Here is a 14859-nt window from a genome sequence, read left to right as displayed (position 1 = left end):
GCATAAGGGAACAATTGACAGGAATGGGGGAAAGAAATACAGTAGAAGAAGAATGGGTAGCTTTGAGGGATGAAGTAGTGAAGGCAGCAGAGGATAAAGTAGGTAAAAAGACGAGGGCTGCTAGAAATCCTTGGGTAACAGAAGAAATATTGAACTTAACTGATGAAAGGAGAAAATATAAAAATGCAGTAAATGAAGCAGGCAAAAAGGAATACAAACGTCTCAAAAATGAGATCGACAGGAAGTGCAAAATGGCTAAGCAGGGATGTCTAGAGGACAAATGTAAGGATGTAGAGGTTTATCTCACTAGGGGTAAGATAGATACTGCCTACAGGAACATTAAAGAGACCTTTGGAGAAAGGAGAACCACTTGCATGAATATCAAGAGCTTTGATGGAAACCCAGTTCTAAGCAAAGAAGGGAAAGCAGAATGGTGGAAGGAGTACATAGAGGGTCTATACAAGGGCGATGTACTTGAAGACAATATTATGGAAATGGAAGAGGATGTAGATGAAGATGAAATGGGAGATATGATATTGCGTGAAGAGTTTGACAGAGCACTGAAAGACCTGAGTCGAAACAAGGCCCCGGAAGTAGAAAACATTCCATTATAAGTACTGACAACCTTGGGAGAGCCAGTCCTGACAAAACTCTACCATCTGGTGAGCAAGATATATGAGACAGGCGAAATACCCTCAGACTTCAAGAAGAATACAATAATTCCAATCCCAAAGAAAGCAGGTGTTGACAGATGTGAAAATTACCGAACTATCAGTTTAATAAGTCACGGTTGCAAAATACTAAAGCGAATTCTTTACAGACGAATGGAAAAACTAGGAGAAGCCGACCTCGGGGAAGATCAGTTTGGATTCCGTAGAAATATTGGGACACGTGAGGCAATACTGACCTTACGACTTATCTTAGAAGCTAGATTAAGAAAAGGCAAACCTACGTTGATAGAAGTCGTAGACTTAGAGAAAGCTTTTGACAATGTTGACTGGAATACTCTCTTTCAAATTCTGAAGGTGGCAGGGGTAAAATACAGGGAGCGAAACGCTATTTACAATTTGTACAGAAACCAGATGGCAGTTATAAGAGTCGAGGGACATGAAAGGGAGGCAGTGGTTGGGAAGGGAGTGAGACAGGGTTGTAGCCTCTCCCCAATGTTATTAGATCTGTATATTGAGCAAGCAGTAAAGGAAACAAAAGAAAAATTCGGAGTAGGTATTAAAATCCATGGAGAAGAAATAAAAACTTTGAGGTTTGCCGATGACATTGTAATTCTGTCAGAGACAGCAAAGGACTTGGAAGAGCAGTTGAACGGAATGGACAGTGTCTTGAAAGGAGGGTATAAGATGAACATCAACAAAAGCAAAACGAGGATAGTGGAATGTAGTCGAATTAAGTCGGGTGATGCTGAGGGAATTAGATTAGGAAATGAGACACTTAAAGTAGTAAAGGAGTTTTGCTATTTGGGGAGCAAAATAACTGATGATGGTCGAAGTAGAGAGGATATAAAATGTAGACTGGCAATGGCAAGGAAAGCGTTTCTGAAGAAGAGAAATTTGTTAACATTGAGTATAGATTTAAGTGTCAGGAAGTCATTTCTGAAAGTATTTGTATGGAGTGTAGCCACGTATGGAAGTGAAACATGGCCGATAAATAGTTTGGACAAGAAGAGAATAGAAGCTTTCAAAATGTGGTGCTACAGAAGAATGCTGAAGATTATATGGGTAGATCACATAACTAATGAGGAGGTATTGAATAGGATTGGGGAGAAGCTTAATTTGTGGCATAACTTAACTAGAAGAAGGGATCGGTTGGTAGGACATGTTCTGAGGCATCAAGGGATCACCAATTTAGTATTGGAGGGCTGCGTGGAGGGTAAAAATCGTAGAGGGAGACCAAGAGATGAATACACTAAGCAGATTCAGAAGGATGTAGGTTGCAGTAGTTACTGGGAGATGAAGAAGCTTGCACAGGATAGAGTAGCATGGAGAGCTGCATCAAACCAGTCTCAGGACTGAAGACCACAACAACAACAACAATAAGATAATAAATTACATATACATGAATCAATCTACATACTAGTGAAAACTGTATCAAGATCTCTACAGTGGTTCCTGAATACAGACTAAATACAAGCCAGGGGACTTTAATTTATAATACACTTAGGTGAAAAAAGCCATAGGATAGCGATGTGCACGTATGCAGATGGCGGTAGTATTGCATACACAATGTATAAAAGGGCAGCACATTGGCGGAGCTGTCATTTGTACTCAGATGATTCATGTGAAGAGATTGCTGACATGATTATGGCCACTTGATGGGAATTAACAGACTCTGAATGCTGAATAGTGGTTGGAGCTAGCCTTACGGAACATTCCACTTCAGAAATTGTTTGGGAATTCAATATTCTGAGAACCGCATTTCAATAGGGTGCTGAGAATACCACATTTCAGGCATAATCTCACACCACATACAACACAGTGGCCGAAAACCTTCACTTCACAACCGAAAGCAGCCGTGTAGAGTTTCAGTGCTAACAGACAAGAAACACTGTGTGAAATCATTGCAAAAATCAGTGTGGAACATATAACAAACATATCCATTACGAAGGTGCAGAGAAATCTGGCTTTAATGGGCTACGGCAGCAGATGACCCACATGAGTGCCTTTGTTAACAGCACATTGCCTGCAGTGCCTTTTCTGGGGACATGACCACATCAGTTGAATCCTAGACAACCGGAAAACCATGGCCTGGTCAGACGGGTCCCAATTTTATTTGGTAAGAGCTGATGGTAGGGTTCAGGTGTGGTGCAGACCCCACAGTCACGGACCCAAGTTGTCAAAAAGGCATTGTGCAAACTGATGGTGGCTCCACAATAGTGTGGGCTGTGTTTATGTGGAATTGACTGGGTCCTCTGGTCCAAGTGAACCGATCATTGACTGGAAATGTTTAGTTTCAGTTATTTGGAGATAATTTGTGGCCATTCATGGATTTCACATTCCCAAACAAGAATGGAATTTTTATGAATGAAAATTAGACATGTCACAGGATCACAATTATTCACGATTAGTTTGATGGCTCCAGAGGCAGCATGGCTCAATATTTCTGCATGGGACTTCTAACGACTCCTTATGTCCATGCCACATCAAGTTGCTGCTTTATGCCTGGCAAAAGGAGGTCTGATACGATATTAGGAGGTATCCCAGGATTTTTGTCACCTCACTGTATGTATAAATGAGTTTTCAATTTGGGAATTCTATTAAGATAATTCCAATTAATGAATAAGCAGATCTGACTTTAGTTTCCAGAGCTTTAATCAGTTTTGAAAGGGTTGCATTTTTGTGGTTTGCTGTTTGATGAGTAGCAGACTTACAACTTAAATTGGTTTAGGCATTATGTGGTTTTAGTGATGCCAGCAAAGAATGCTGTGTCATTAGCCACAGTGCCATGTGCCTATCCTTGCAGCACTTAAACAAATGCTCCTGTAACTTGCCTGGGACACAGTGCAGTTGGTGGTACTGGTACATATGACGATAGCACTAAATAACCACTGCACAGTGGAATGTGTGCTAGAAAAGGACCATGTTGTGGCACAGAAAATTGTACCAATTATAAAATTACAGAAGAATGCTTTTTGTAACAGGACAACACTGTGTTTCCTTCCTGTATGCATTTAAGTTAGTAGTATCAAGATAAACAGGGCATGTCATGAAAATCTTCAGAGGAGACTTGCAGCACTTTCCGTTGCGTCCTGATAGTAAAGAATAATCTGAAAAAATGATGTAAAGTGCTGTGAGACGCATTCCAAAAATCTCAGCAGTAATCCTTACTGGTTTGGTGCTTCAGTTGGGCATCCTTATGTGTATCTCAGTTCTGCCATTTGCCACTAGATGGCAATGGCATCCTTTTCATTATGATGGGGGACTTTAATTCATACAGTTCAGCCAAATTTCCATTAAATATTTGGGTGTTACAGTGTGTATAAAAAAGAATCATCCAATTTTTAAAAACTCATAACTATTATGTTATTGGAGATATTTGTGTGAACAATGTACAATTGGAAAGAGCAAACTCTCAAGTTTTAAACAGTACACCAAAAAGAATCACCTAATTTTAAAAAATCATAAATATTACGTTATTTGAGATAAGGTGTATGGTCCATTTTCTTTGCGAAGTACACTGTTGCAGGAAGCACTTATCTTGATATCCTTGAGAACTTCCTTTTCCCATAGCTGGAGATCAATTCGAATGACTTCATTTACCAACAGGATGGAAGTGCAGGAATTTTTAAATCAAAGGATTACTGAACCACGGATCCATCGCACTGGACCAAATGATTCAGCTTTACATTACTGGCCTCCAAGGTCACCGGACCTGACTGTATGTGATTATTTCTTGTGAGGGTTTATAAAAGACTCTGTTTATGTGCCTCCATTACCAACAACAATGAATGAACTGAGACACTGCAAAACAGCAGTTGTGGAAGCTGTAACTCAAGACATGCTCATTGCAGTGTGGAAACAATTTAACAATTTGAAAACCGCACTGACATATGCCGTACATCTCAAGGGAGGGGGAGGGGGAGGGGGGGGGGAGCATATTAAACACCTATGAAAAGGAATTAAAAACAAAATTCTAGAGTTTTCCATTCATCAAAAAACAAAATTCATTGTATATGTTCATTAGTTTCAGAAATACAGACATGCCAAATTGTATGATTCTTTTTGATTCACTCCGTGTATAGGTAAGGCTTCTTGAGAATCAATCTATTTATCAGTTCAAAACAGAATCAAAGTTCCTACAACAGTTCCTGAGAAGAGCCCAAACGTACAGACAGAATGGTGTAGGAAGCTTCAGTTTATATAGGTATAGAAGACAACTGCTATCTGAACTGCTGCTCAACTTCTGTTTTCCTACCTATCATCAATGGTACTTTACTTGGAACTAGAAAATATTGTCGAGCATCACCAATTTGCAATTTACAAACTAATTACTCTCACAACTTCAACAATTTACAGAAGGCAAACAGTTAAGCATTTGATAGCACCTTGCCAACTCGCAACCACATTGTCACTTTCCAATGTGATCTAAACCTTGGGCTACCTTTTGAATCAGACCACAATGATAACCTAGAGAATAAAAAAAACTAATTAACTAATTGAGACACAACATACATATTGCGAGTTAGGCCAGTACTATTTGCTCCAAAAAGGGGGTTGCCTTCAAAAATTAATGGAATTTTGCAAAATGTTTTAATAACTCACGTAAGCCTCTGATATAAAAAAAATCTGAGCATGTCCCAATTTCTGAGTGGAGTGCGGTGAAAAGAAAACCACCAAAATGTTGGAAATACCCCCCCACAATTCCTCTGAAGCTACACATGTATCCAAAAAAGCCAAGTGAACAAAAAAGTAGAGTGTTAAATTCTACATCGATTGAGTACCAAAATTTTGCTGTTTGATTCAGTTTTCCTATATAAAAGCTACATCATAAAATGGTGATTTCTCACACTTTTCAAGAAACACTTGTTTCATCACTATAAAATGTGCAGCACCTGAGACTCACCAATCTGACATAAAATTGTATAGAAAAACAGGTGCAAACTATCAAATTAAGTTCTCAAAAAGTAAAAAAAAAAAAATGGCCAGCGAAGTAACTAGTAAGTAAATATCACAATTATTCAATTATAAGTAATTTATTTGGCTAATGACTAATGTATTTTTTTCCTTTCTGTTGAATGATTTCTTCTAATGTCCACTTTTGTTCGTTTCCTTCTCAGAATACTCATTCTCTGCATGTTGTTTTTCCATCATTGTCAGAAGCAAACACTTTTGCCAGGGCCCTTAAGTTGATGTCCCTTGCAGGCGTCAGTCATCACCTGTCCACTGTACAGTTATGTTCATCAGTGGAAGACAGTATAATATCTGAGCATTTTACTTACGGTGAAAGTGTTTTGGAAGGGGTAGATCTCTCAAAATGAAAGAGAAAGCGTGGCTGGTTTGGGGGAAGGGACCAAACAGTGAAGTCATCGGTCCCATCAGATTAGGAAAGGATGGAAAAGGAAATTGGTGGTTCCCTTTCAAAGGAACCACCCCGGCATTTGCCTGAAGTGATACAAGGAAATCACAGAAAACCTAAATCAGTATGGCTGGACATGGGTTTAAACCGTCATCCTCCCGAATGTGAGTCCAGTGTGCTAACTGTTGCGCCACCTTGCTCGGTGAAAGATAAAGCAATACGAATGCCTATAGAGAGGAGTAAGATGAGAAAGTATGGTAAACATGTTGATTTGGTGAACTGTACAGTGTCATTGTTAATAAAAACTACAGGAAATTTTATTCAATGGATTAGTTTGCTAGACTGTGTACAGTGGAAAATGAGCTATACATTTACTGACCATCAGTTCAAAAATTTGATTTTGAAACAAACTCTTTATTTTGTGGTCAACATGTAGAATAGGGTTGCGAGAAAAAAGAGGTGAAGAAATCGATTTCAAAAAGAAAAGTTATTTGTGATGCTATGAAAAGACTTTCAGCATTGTCAATGGAAATGGTGATAAAACGGAGTGATCACAGGGCAACTCAAGTAAAATTTCAAGTTAGATACAATGAAGATACTTACCATAGTAATTGTGTAAAAAGGTGTTACAAATTTGCTCTTGCAATTCACAGTACTGTTGTACAACCAAAAGATGATGAGGTATGTGCCTCTTTGAATTTCATTTGTTTAAGCATTTGGAAGCAAATGAAGATGACTGCCAGTCACACTGTAAGACATTCTAAAGAATTATAATGGATATGTCCCAAAGATTGAAACAATACAGATGTGGCTATACGAAAAGTATGGTGAAGACTTGTCGTCATTCATTGTAAAAATAAATCAGCCCGAGAAAACCATGGTATGCTTTCAAAACAAAGGCTATTACATCATATATGACATGTGATACAATGCCAGAAGGAAAGGGCAACAAGAAAAACACATCTGAATTGCTGAAACTGCAGCAGCCATAATCCTGGACATCAGATCATGCGTTTATGAAGTGGAGACCTAACCCACTTCAGACAGGTTCTTGGATATAGCTGCAAGTGACATTCCAAAAACATTTAAACTACTTCTTACAAAGATCATTTGTTCAGAAAAGAAAGGAGACTCTTCAAAGTTAAATACAAAAATAAACTGCCTTGCACCTGCTTTTTATTTCAGCTACAAGGGCGAGATCCTAAGTTTCTAATAAATAGCTGGGTCTCGAGACAACGGCACATAAAGAAAACAATTATCAAGGGATTTTCTAGCTGTGCTATCAGCTTGTGAATTCTGCAGTTTCTGTAATGATATCAGAAGTCTGAAATTAGTAGCAAGCAAAAATCAGTACAAATCTCTCAAGACAATTCTTTTATCCGGTTTGTGTTCGAAACAAATATGAAAATACTGATGGAAGAAACACTTTTCACACATGGAATTACTCAGCCTCACATATAATGTGCCTGCCCATTGTGAATTTGCCTCTCTCGTCATATGATGCGATATATACAGCACTTCTGGTTGCAGCACAAAAATGTGAGTCACCTAATATGAAGAGCTGCTTCATTACATTTGTCAAACCACATTATATAAGGGCTTGAGACACTGTTGTTACCACTGCCTCCTTGGAGATTTTAACTTATGGCCTTTCACAGAAACCAAGGATATATTATAGATGGAAGCATGTTACAGGACTTGTTCAGTGTTACCTATGCAGCCACATCCATGAACAAAATTATGACAGCACACACCTACTCAATGGCTTGTTGGCACACCCAAGTTTGGCCGCCATTGTATTATTGATGATCGATGTAACAGAGAACAAGCATTCAATATCAAAAGCTATAAAACTGTTAAGGCTTCAAATAGCCCCTTGTTGGCAAGTTGTCTGTTGGCTTCCATCTCAGGTTCTTTGGCCAACACTTGTCGGACAGTCTTTCTGACATTTCGCCAGCACAAGAGCTGTCATTCTCAAAGCTTAACCTCCATTGCTGGTGGCAGACTGGAGATTATATTTACCTGGTGTGCCAGTGTCCAACATTTCCCATTGTCATACAGATCGTGCTCTGTCATGGTCAACTTCTCCATTTGTCTCAACCTGCAATGCTGCTTATGTTCAGTTATTCTGTTGTTGATTGATCATCCAATCTTACCAATATAGACTTTCTCATGTGTACATGGTATACGGTATACGGTATATTCCTCACACTGCAAGTGGATTCCTTTTCTTGTTTGCTGATCTGAGACACTCTCTGATCTTCTTTGTCAGTTTGTGTCGTGTTTGAACAATATATGGCTGCTTCTACCCATCACTCTGGGAATGTATGGTAGAAAAGCTGTACCCGAAATTTCTTCCTCCAATGTGTCACTTCATCGAGTGTTTGATTCTTTGCCATTTCTTATGTAATTGCTGGAGAACCCAATGCCCCTTAAAATGCTTTCTTGGTGCTGCATTTCACATCTGAGGTGATTGTTCCATGTGTGCCAGTTTTCGATATACGCTGTGTCCCAGGTATATTTAGAAAGGGTAGCTGTTGATCCTTTTCTACCTGTATGGTAAATTTTATGTTGGCATGGGCACTGTTCAGATTTACTGACACCTTGACTGTTAATGGAAGAAGAAAGCATGTTTGCTGTCATCTCTCAACCTTCGGTCAGGGTGTCAGAATGAATAGGCCACACCAAACTTCTTGTAATGTAAGCATCTAATCACTGATGCCCAAGTACATTGTATGTATGACGGAATAGCACATGTTTTTCTCTGTGAGTGAATTCATGCAACATAGTGAAACTTGGCAAGAACAGATGAGAAGCATTTTCTATCAACTAAGTGGCAGGATGCATCAAGACATCTCGGATAAAATCAGCAGCATCACCCATAGGAGCACGCAGAATGTACTCAACTTCTGCATTGAGTCGCAAAAGAAGAAATTTGCAAGATGTGGGACGCAGATTGACAGGTTGCTTCCTGACATGTTACGCACATTGATCAACCTCAGTGAATGACCATTGATCAAAGAGGGACAGTCTGTCCTTCAAAAAGGAGGAAATTTCAATACCACCACATGAACTACACCAAGAGCAAAGCTGCCATTCGGACCCTTTGTTAGGAAAGAGCTGAGGTTATATGCGTTGAAATTGCCAGGATACTGCACCGAGTAAAACTGCCAGCTTGCAACCTGAGAAAATAAGAGTTACAAGCTACCAAGAGTTAATGCTGACAAGATTATATTGGTATTGCCTGCCAACAGGGGAAACATGACAGTTGCAATGAAGACCATACATTATGAGCAGAAGATTTGGGACCTATTAAGTCTGACAATGTACTGAAAACAAAGCTCAGACCTGACACAGTGGATCACATGGAGTACGAATCAGTTAATCAAGGCATCATCTCTTATGGTGGACATACAGAGGAACCTGCATAACACAGATGCCCCACCACTTAGGCTGTATGTATTACCAGAAATCCATAAGGATATGTATAAACTGGCAAACGATTGGCCCCTCTGCTTGAGCCACACAAGGGAAAGACCAATACATATGTAAAGGATTCGGGGCATTACACATCTGAGGTGATCGTTCCATGTGTGTCAGTTTTCGAAACACGCTGTGTCCGAGGTTTTCACCAGCATACTCACTTGGATGAAACAACACCCTGGTCAGCTTTGATGTCGTTTCTTTGTTTATGGCAGTGGCACTCAGTTACTCTCTGGAGTATAACGGTTCTATTTCCTGAAAGACATCATCAAGCTCTTTCATGCGTAACTGACCACGAGCTATTTCAAATGGAATGGTAGCTTCTACAAACAGCAGGAAGGTGTCACCATCGGCAGTCCACTTAGTCCACTGGTGGCCAACTGCTTCATGGAACATTTAAAAGTAGAGATGATGGACTTGGCAACTTGCAAACCAAATGTGTAATACATATATGCTGATGGTACCTTGACTGTGTGGAGCCATGGCGAGCAGTAGCTTGGTGACCTCCCATGACACTTGAACAGTCTCCACCAAGTCAACATAAAATTTACCACAGAGGCAGAAAAAGATTAACAGCTATGCTTTCTAGATGTGCTGGCTCTCAGGGATGGTGAAAACCTAGGACACTGCATGTATTGCAAACCAACACACATGGATCGACAGAACCTCAGAAGCAAGATGCTACACCTAGAAAGCATTCTGAGAAGGAACAGGTACTCTACCAGTTACATAAGAAGTATCACAGGATCAAACACTCGGTTAAGTGACACATAGGGAGAAGAAATGCCAGGTATGGTCTTCCTGCCATGCATTCCCAGAGTGGTGGATAGAATTGGCTGTATATCGTGCAAACACAGCTTAAGGATTATTTATAAACCAACAAAGAATGCAAAGAATGTTTCAGATCAGCAAAGGAGAAAAGGGGTCCACCTGCTATGTCAGGAATATACCACACACCATTTATATGTAGGAAAGTCTTAGTTGGAATGTCTGGACGATCAGTCAATACCAGAATCAACAAACATAAGCGGCATTGCACAATGGGTAGGTGGAGAAATCAGCCATGGCCAAGCACTTGCTGTGTGAGACCGGCCACACAGTAAAATTCACTGATACAGGAGTTCTTACTATAGAGAAGAGCTACCACAGCCACTTGTTCAGCAAATTTATAGAAATCCACAAACATGACTACAGCTTCAACAAGAAAGAGGAAAGCCCTAAGGTGAAGGAATTTTGGATTCCTGTGTTGCAGTGAATGACCTTTGCATGTAGCGAGGAGAGAACCACAGCAGTAATCATGGTAATACCCTCTGAACCTGGTGTGTCAGGTACATGTAATCTGCAGTCGAAAGCTGAACTTCAGATGCCACTAGGAATGGAAACATCACAAAAATCATCAAACAAATAATGGCTGAAGGACACAAGACAGAAGCCAAGAGGCAATTTATTGCCAAAAACTATCCTCAATGACTGGGACACTAACAGTCTAGATGTAGATGTACCCTTGTTAAGTGCAGTGGCCAATGGATTTTCTCAAAAAGTTGAAGAAGTTCCTATCAATGGAGATACAGTATGATTAAGGGTAGTACTTCAAAACTGTAACTATAGTAAAGAACTTTATGGGAAGCTTAGAGGAGTGGAGATTAGCAGCTACATTTCCAATAGATTAAGACTATACATCCATATTTTCATGCCAGTAGTCACTAACATTTTGCAAAATCATGTAATTTATACTTACAAGTGAGAATTGAACTGGAAATGAAACTTACTCAACAAGAACATGAGCTTTTGGTAACTCAAGGATGGTTCACAATCTGAAGATCAGAAAAATTATGGGCACAAATTTGGTCTGACATGACAACTGAAAAATCTCACTACATACAATAACGAGTAGTCATGGCTTAACACATGATAGAGGATTAGCAGACAGCACTCTGGCCGGATGCACTGCTTTGATGCCAACAGCAGCTGACAACCCTGAGTAAGCTGAGCAATTTTGAGATGTTTCATTTTCAGCTACTGAGCAACATATGGATGCTAGAAATGCAAGAATACAAAGGGACAAAGTAGATGTCAAAAAGTACCACTGTTTTTTGTCACATGATTCTTTTCCCATTCATGAGCCTGTAATGTCCACTAGTGCTGTGACAGCAGGTGATGAAAAGATCTATTGTCACAAAGCTGATGAACTTGCCAGCAGCTTTGACAGTGCGAAATTTGAAAGACGTAATCAAACCCTACCTGTAAAGTGTATGACATCTAAAGTCGCAGTGCACAAAAAGGTCATTCCTGTCAACACTGAAAAAAGTTTTCACAAAAAGTTCAATGACAAACTTCAGCACTATTTTGAGTATCTGAGAATGAGCTGACTCCCTACCCTCTATATTTGGCCATGTACCTACAGTATGCGGAAAACACAAAAAGCCCTGTCTTACCAGTTTGTGGTGCCCTTAAAGGCAGAGTTCATGGGAGATGGAGGATTGATGTTGCATAGAATGACATGGCAGCCAAAAGAATTATTTCCTTCCATAATTACAAGAATGTAGATCGCATCAAGCACTGATATGACAGAAAGGTCACAGGCGTGTTTGATGGATACACTGATGTGACACATTGCAGGAGCACAAAATCAGATGAGTGGCTGCCAGAGCCACCACAAGAATTGCACCAACCCTCATGTTTAATGAAGCAATGTCAGTTACCATGGCAAAAGATATGCTTCTGTCCAATGAACAAAATAAAGAATGCCTCATTTCTTTGCTGACTGCACAACTTGAGGGTGACCACTATTGATCAGTTTATACATACAAGTAGGATTTCTTAGGGAGATGTGGAGGTACTCTATCACACTCCATTTTCAACTGCTGTTAGGATGCTTTTTAGGAATTTAGTTTACAATGATTCAAATTCAATACCCTGTGTCTTACAGTAGCTATGATCAGGGACTGATTACTATTGGCCTTTACCATTCTCAGGAAAAAAGGGGGGGGGGGGAGAGAGAGGGGGGGGGAGAGGGGGGGGGGAGAAAACGAGAGGCAACAGAGTTGTGGATATGAAAAAGAGTTACCAATCATCCTTAGCAGAAAGAACATCTAACATGTTGGGGAGGGAGGGGGCAGAAATTGGATATCAAAAAACACTACTCACCTCGGAAAAAAATGTTATAAATGGCTACCTAATTCTGTACAAAGAGTTCATACAAATCATACAAAGAGTTTATACAGTCAAGACAAAAATTTTGGCATGCCCAGGAAATCAATACTGTGAGTGGGCTAAAGTTACATACTGGACCTCATCCAAAATTTTGGTTGTGGCGACAGACTGATATGTAGCACAGCCTGAGGGCTAGGTTACGTTGGAAGGTGACAATTTGGTTGTGAGCTGGTGAAGCCGATGAATGTGAAAGCAGGAAATCTGACTGCAGTAACAATTGACTGGTAGCGAAGCCTAATGTTTACTTCTGCACCATACTTTAAAATGTCACGGGTTCTTGATAGGTAACTTTTACTGCAGACTATAATCCGTGGAATGAACTACAGATAGTAACCAAATATTACAATACAATGGAAGTAGACAGAGGAGGATGGCTACATCAACAATTAATTGTCTTCAGCTTGGTAACGAGTTAATTAAAAGAGTGAAATATAACTTTATTCTTACCTGAAATGCAAGTTCTCTTGTTGGTGTTAAGACAAGTGCAAATATACCATAAGGATCCTCACAAAGCTTTTGCAAAATTGGAAGAGCGAATGCTAATGTCTTGCCACTTCCAGTTTTCGCACATCCTATACAGTCCTTGCCAGAAAGTATATGTGGGATACAATTAGCTTGAATTGGTGTTGGTGTTTTAACACCTGAAACGAAAATATTAAAAAAAGAGTGGACACTACATTTAAATTCATTTCTATTGATAGCTATGAGCTTTTAATTTTCAATGATATTTTGGAGAACTTCATAAAATTTTTTAACAATCTATTCTACGAAAATGTTTTCTGTGTACATAATATACCCTCTGCATTTCACTTGAAATGGTTCTTCACTTTAGTCTTAATGATTGACACAGCACTGCGAAATGATTATACACAACCTATTCCTTGTCTGTACCAACAATAAACCCTTTTAGGTTTGCGGAGATGACTGCAACACTGGACACAAAACAGATACCATAATACATTTTGAAAATTAAAATGTAGTTGTTTAGTAAAAAACATACGTTTTCGGCAAGTAAAATTTTGGCTGGTACGAAAACCGTGGTGGAAAGGACTACGCCTTGAGTTAAAGGGTAAAGCCATTACGAAAATTACACAGTTTTCTCCAAACAAAACATTTTGGGGGAAAATATTCTAAACGACTCGAACACGACGATATTTCCAAATTGTAATTAAAACAAAAAAAACTTACCAACGCTTTCACACTGACGGCAAATCCAGCTATTTAATTTTAAATCCGAAAACCTCTTTATCTGCTGCATCTTTAAGCAAAAATTCAATTAACAAATACACGTGACTACCACATGTAAACAAACCTTTCAAACTACCTACAAAATATAAACATAATGCAAAGATGTTATACATAAAAAAATAAAGCGAAGAAGATCTTTGGAACATCTGATTGATTTATTCAATGATTCAACATCGAAATCCAACGAGTTTACATTATTAATTTATTTCTTAATTTTAACTCTTAGTCGAAACCTCATTGGGAAAGAGAGTCTACAATAATGTAGAAGGAGTCGAGTCATAAATCAAAAGGCAGAAAAAGCCAATGTAACAAATGCTGTGAAGTACACTAACAGCAAATAACGAAAAGCGCTCAGTACATTGAAAATTATGGGGTTTGCCTACATTTAATGATTAGGAGAAAAGCAGCTGGTGTGGTTATTATAATTATGCTACTTTATACTAAGTATTTATGTAAGTTTATTGATTTTACATATTACAGTCAGCTGTAAATATATTGGAAACGTTAAGTTACCTACTTTATGTTAATCATAATTTACACACACACACACACACACACACACGCACGCACGCACGCACGCACACATACACTATAGGTGTATGGCATCCATTAAGGAGCGAGAAAGAAGATGGCTTAAATGCTTCTGTGTTTGTAGTAGGCGTAAATAGTGTGTATTGTGACTTCATGCTCTCTACATAAGCAGAAGAATACCCCCCAATACTCCTACATTCTTCATATAATACAGATACTTTAACTAGAATCTTGAAAGTAATATTTCGTGGGATAATTTGCGCCTATGTTCAAGGGTCTGGCAATTCAAGTTTTTCGACATTTCCCTGACACTCTCCTGTAAGTCACACAAACATGTGAGCATTTCCGAAGGCCTTG

At 39.2% G+C, this 14859-nt stretch overlaps 1 protein-coding gene across 1 annotated transcript in view; it reads right to left on the bottom strand.

Moving 5' to 3' along the window:
* The window catches only part of LOC126198600 (probable ATP-dependent RNA helicase DDX49), a 50495-nt gene extending 36436 nt beyond the window's left edge, over positions 1-14059 (bottom strand). The window contains exons 1-2 of the mRNA XM_049935050.1: positions 13912-14059; positions 13171-13364 (exon numbers count right to left, since the gene is read on the bottom strand). Coding sequence (XP_049791007.1) covers positions 13171-13364; positions 13912-13981 — 264 coding nt within the window. The 5' untranslated portion in view covers positions 13982-14059. The remainder of the gene's footprint in view (positions 1-13170; positions 13365-13911) is intronic.
* Positions 14060-14859: the final 800 nt, after the last annotated feature.

The sequence above is a fragment of the Schistocerca nitens genome, chromosome 8 (genome assembly GCF_023898315.1).
Source record: "Schistocerca nitens isolate TAMUIC-IGC-003100 chromosome 8, iqSchNite1.1, whole genome shotgun sequence".
NCBI lineage: Eukaryota > Metazoa > Arthropoda > Insecta > Orthoptera > Acrididae > Schistocerca > Schistocerca nitens.
Note: the sequence above shows the minus strand (reverse complement) of the source record. Positions and strands in the feature narration are given on the sequence as shown.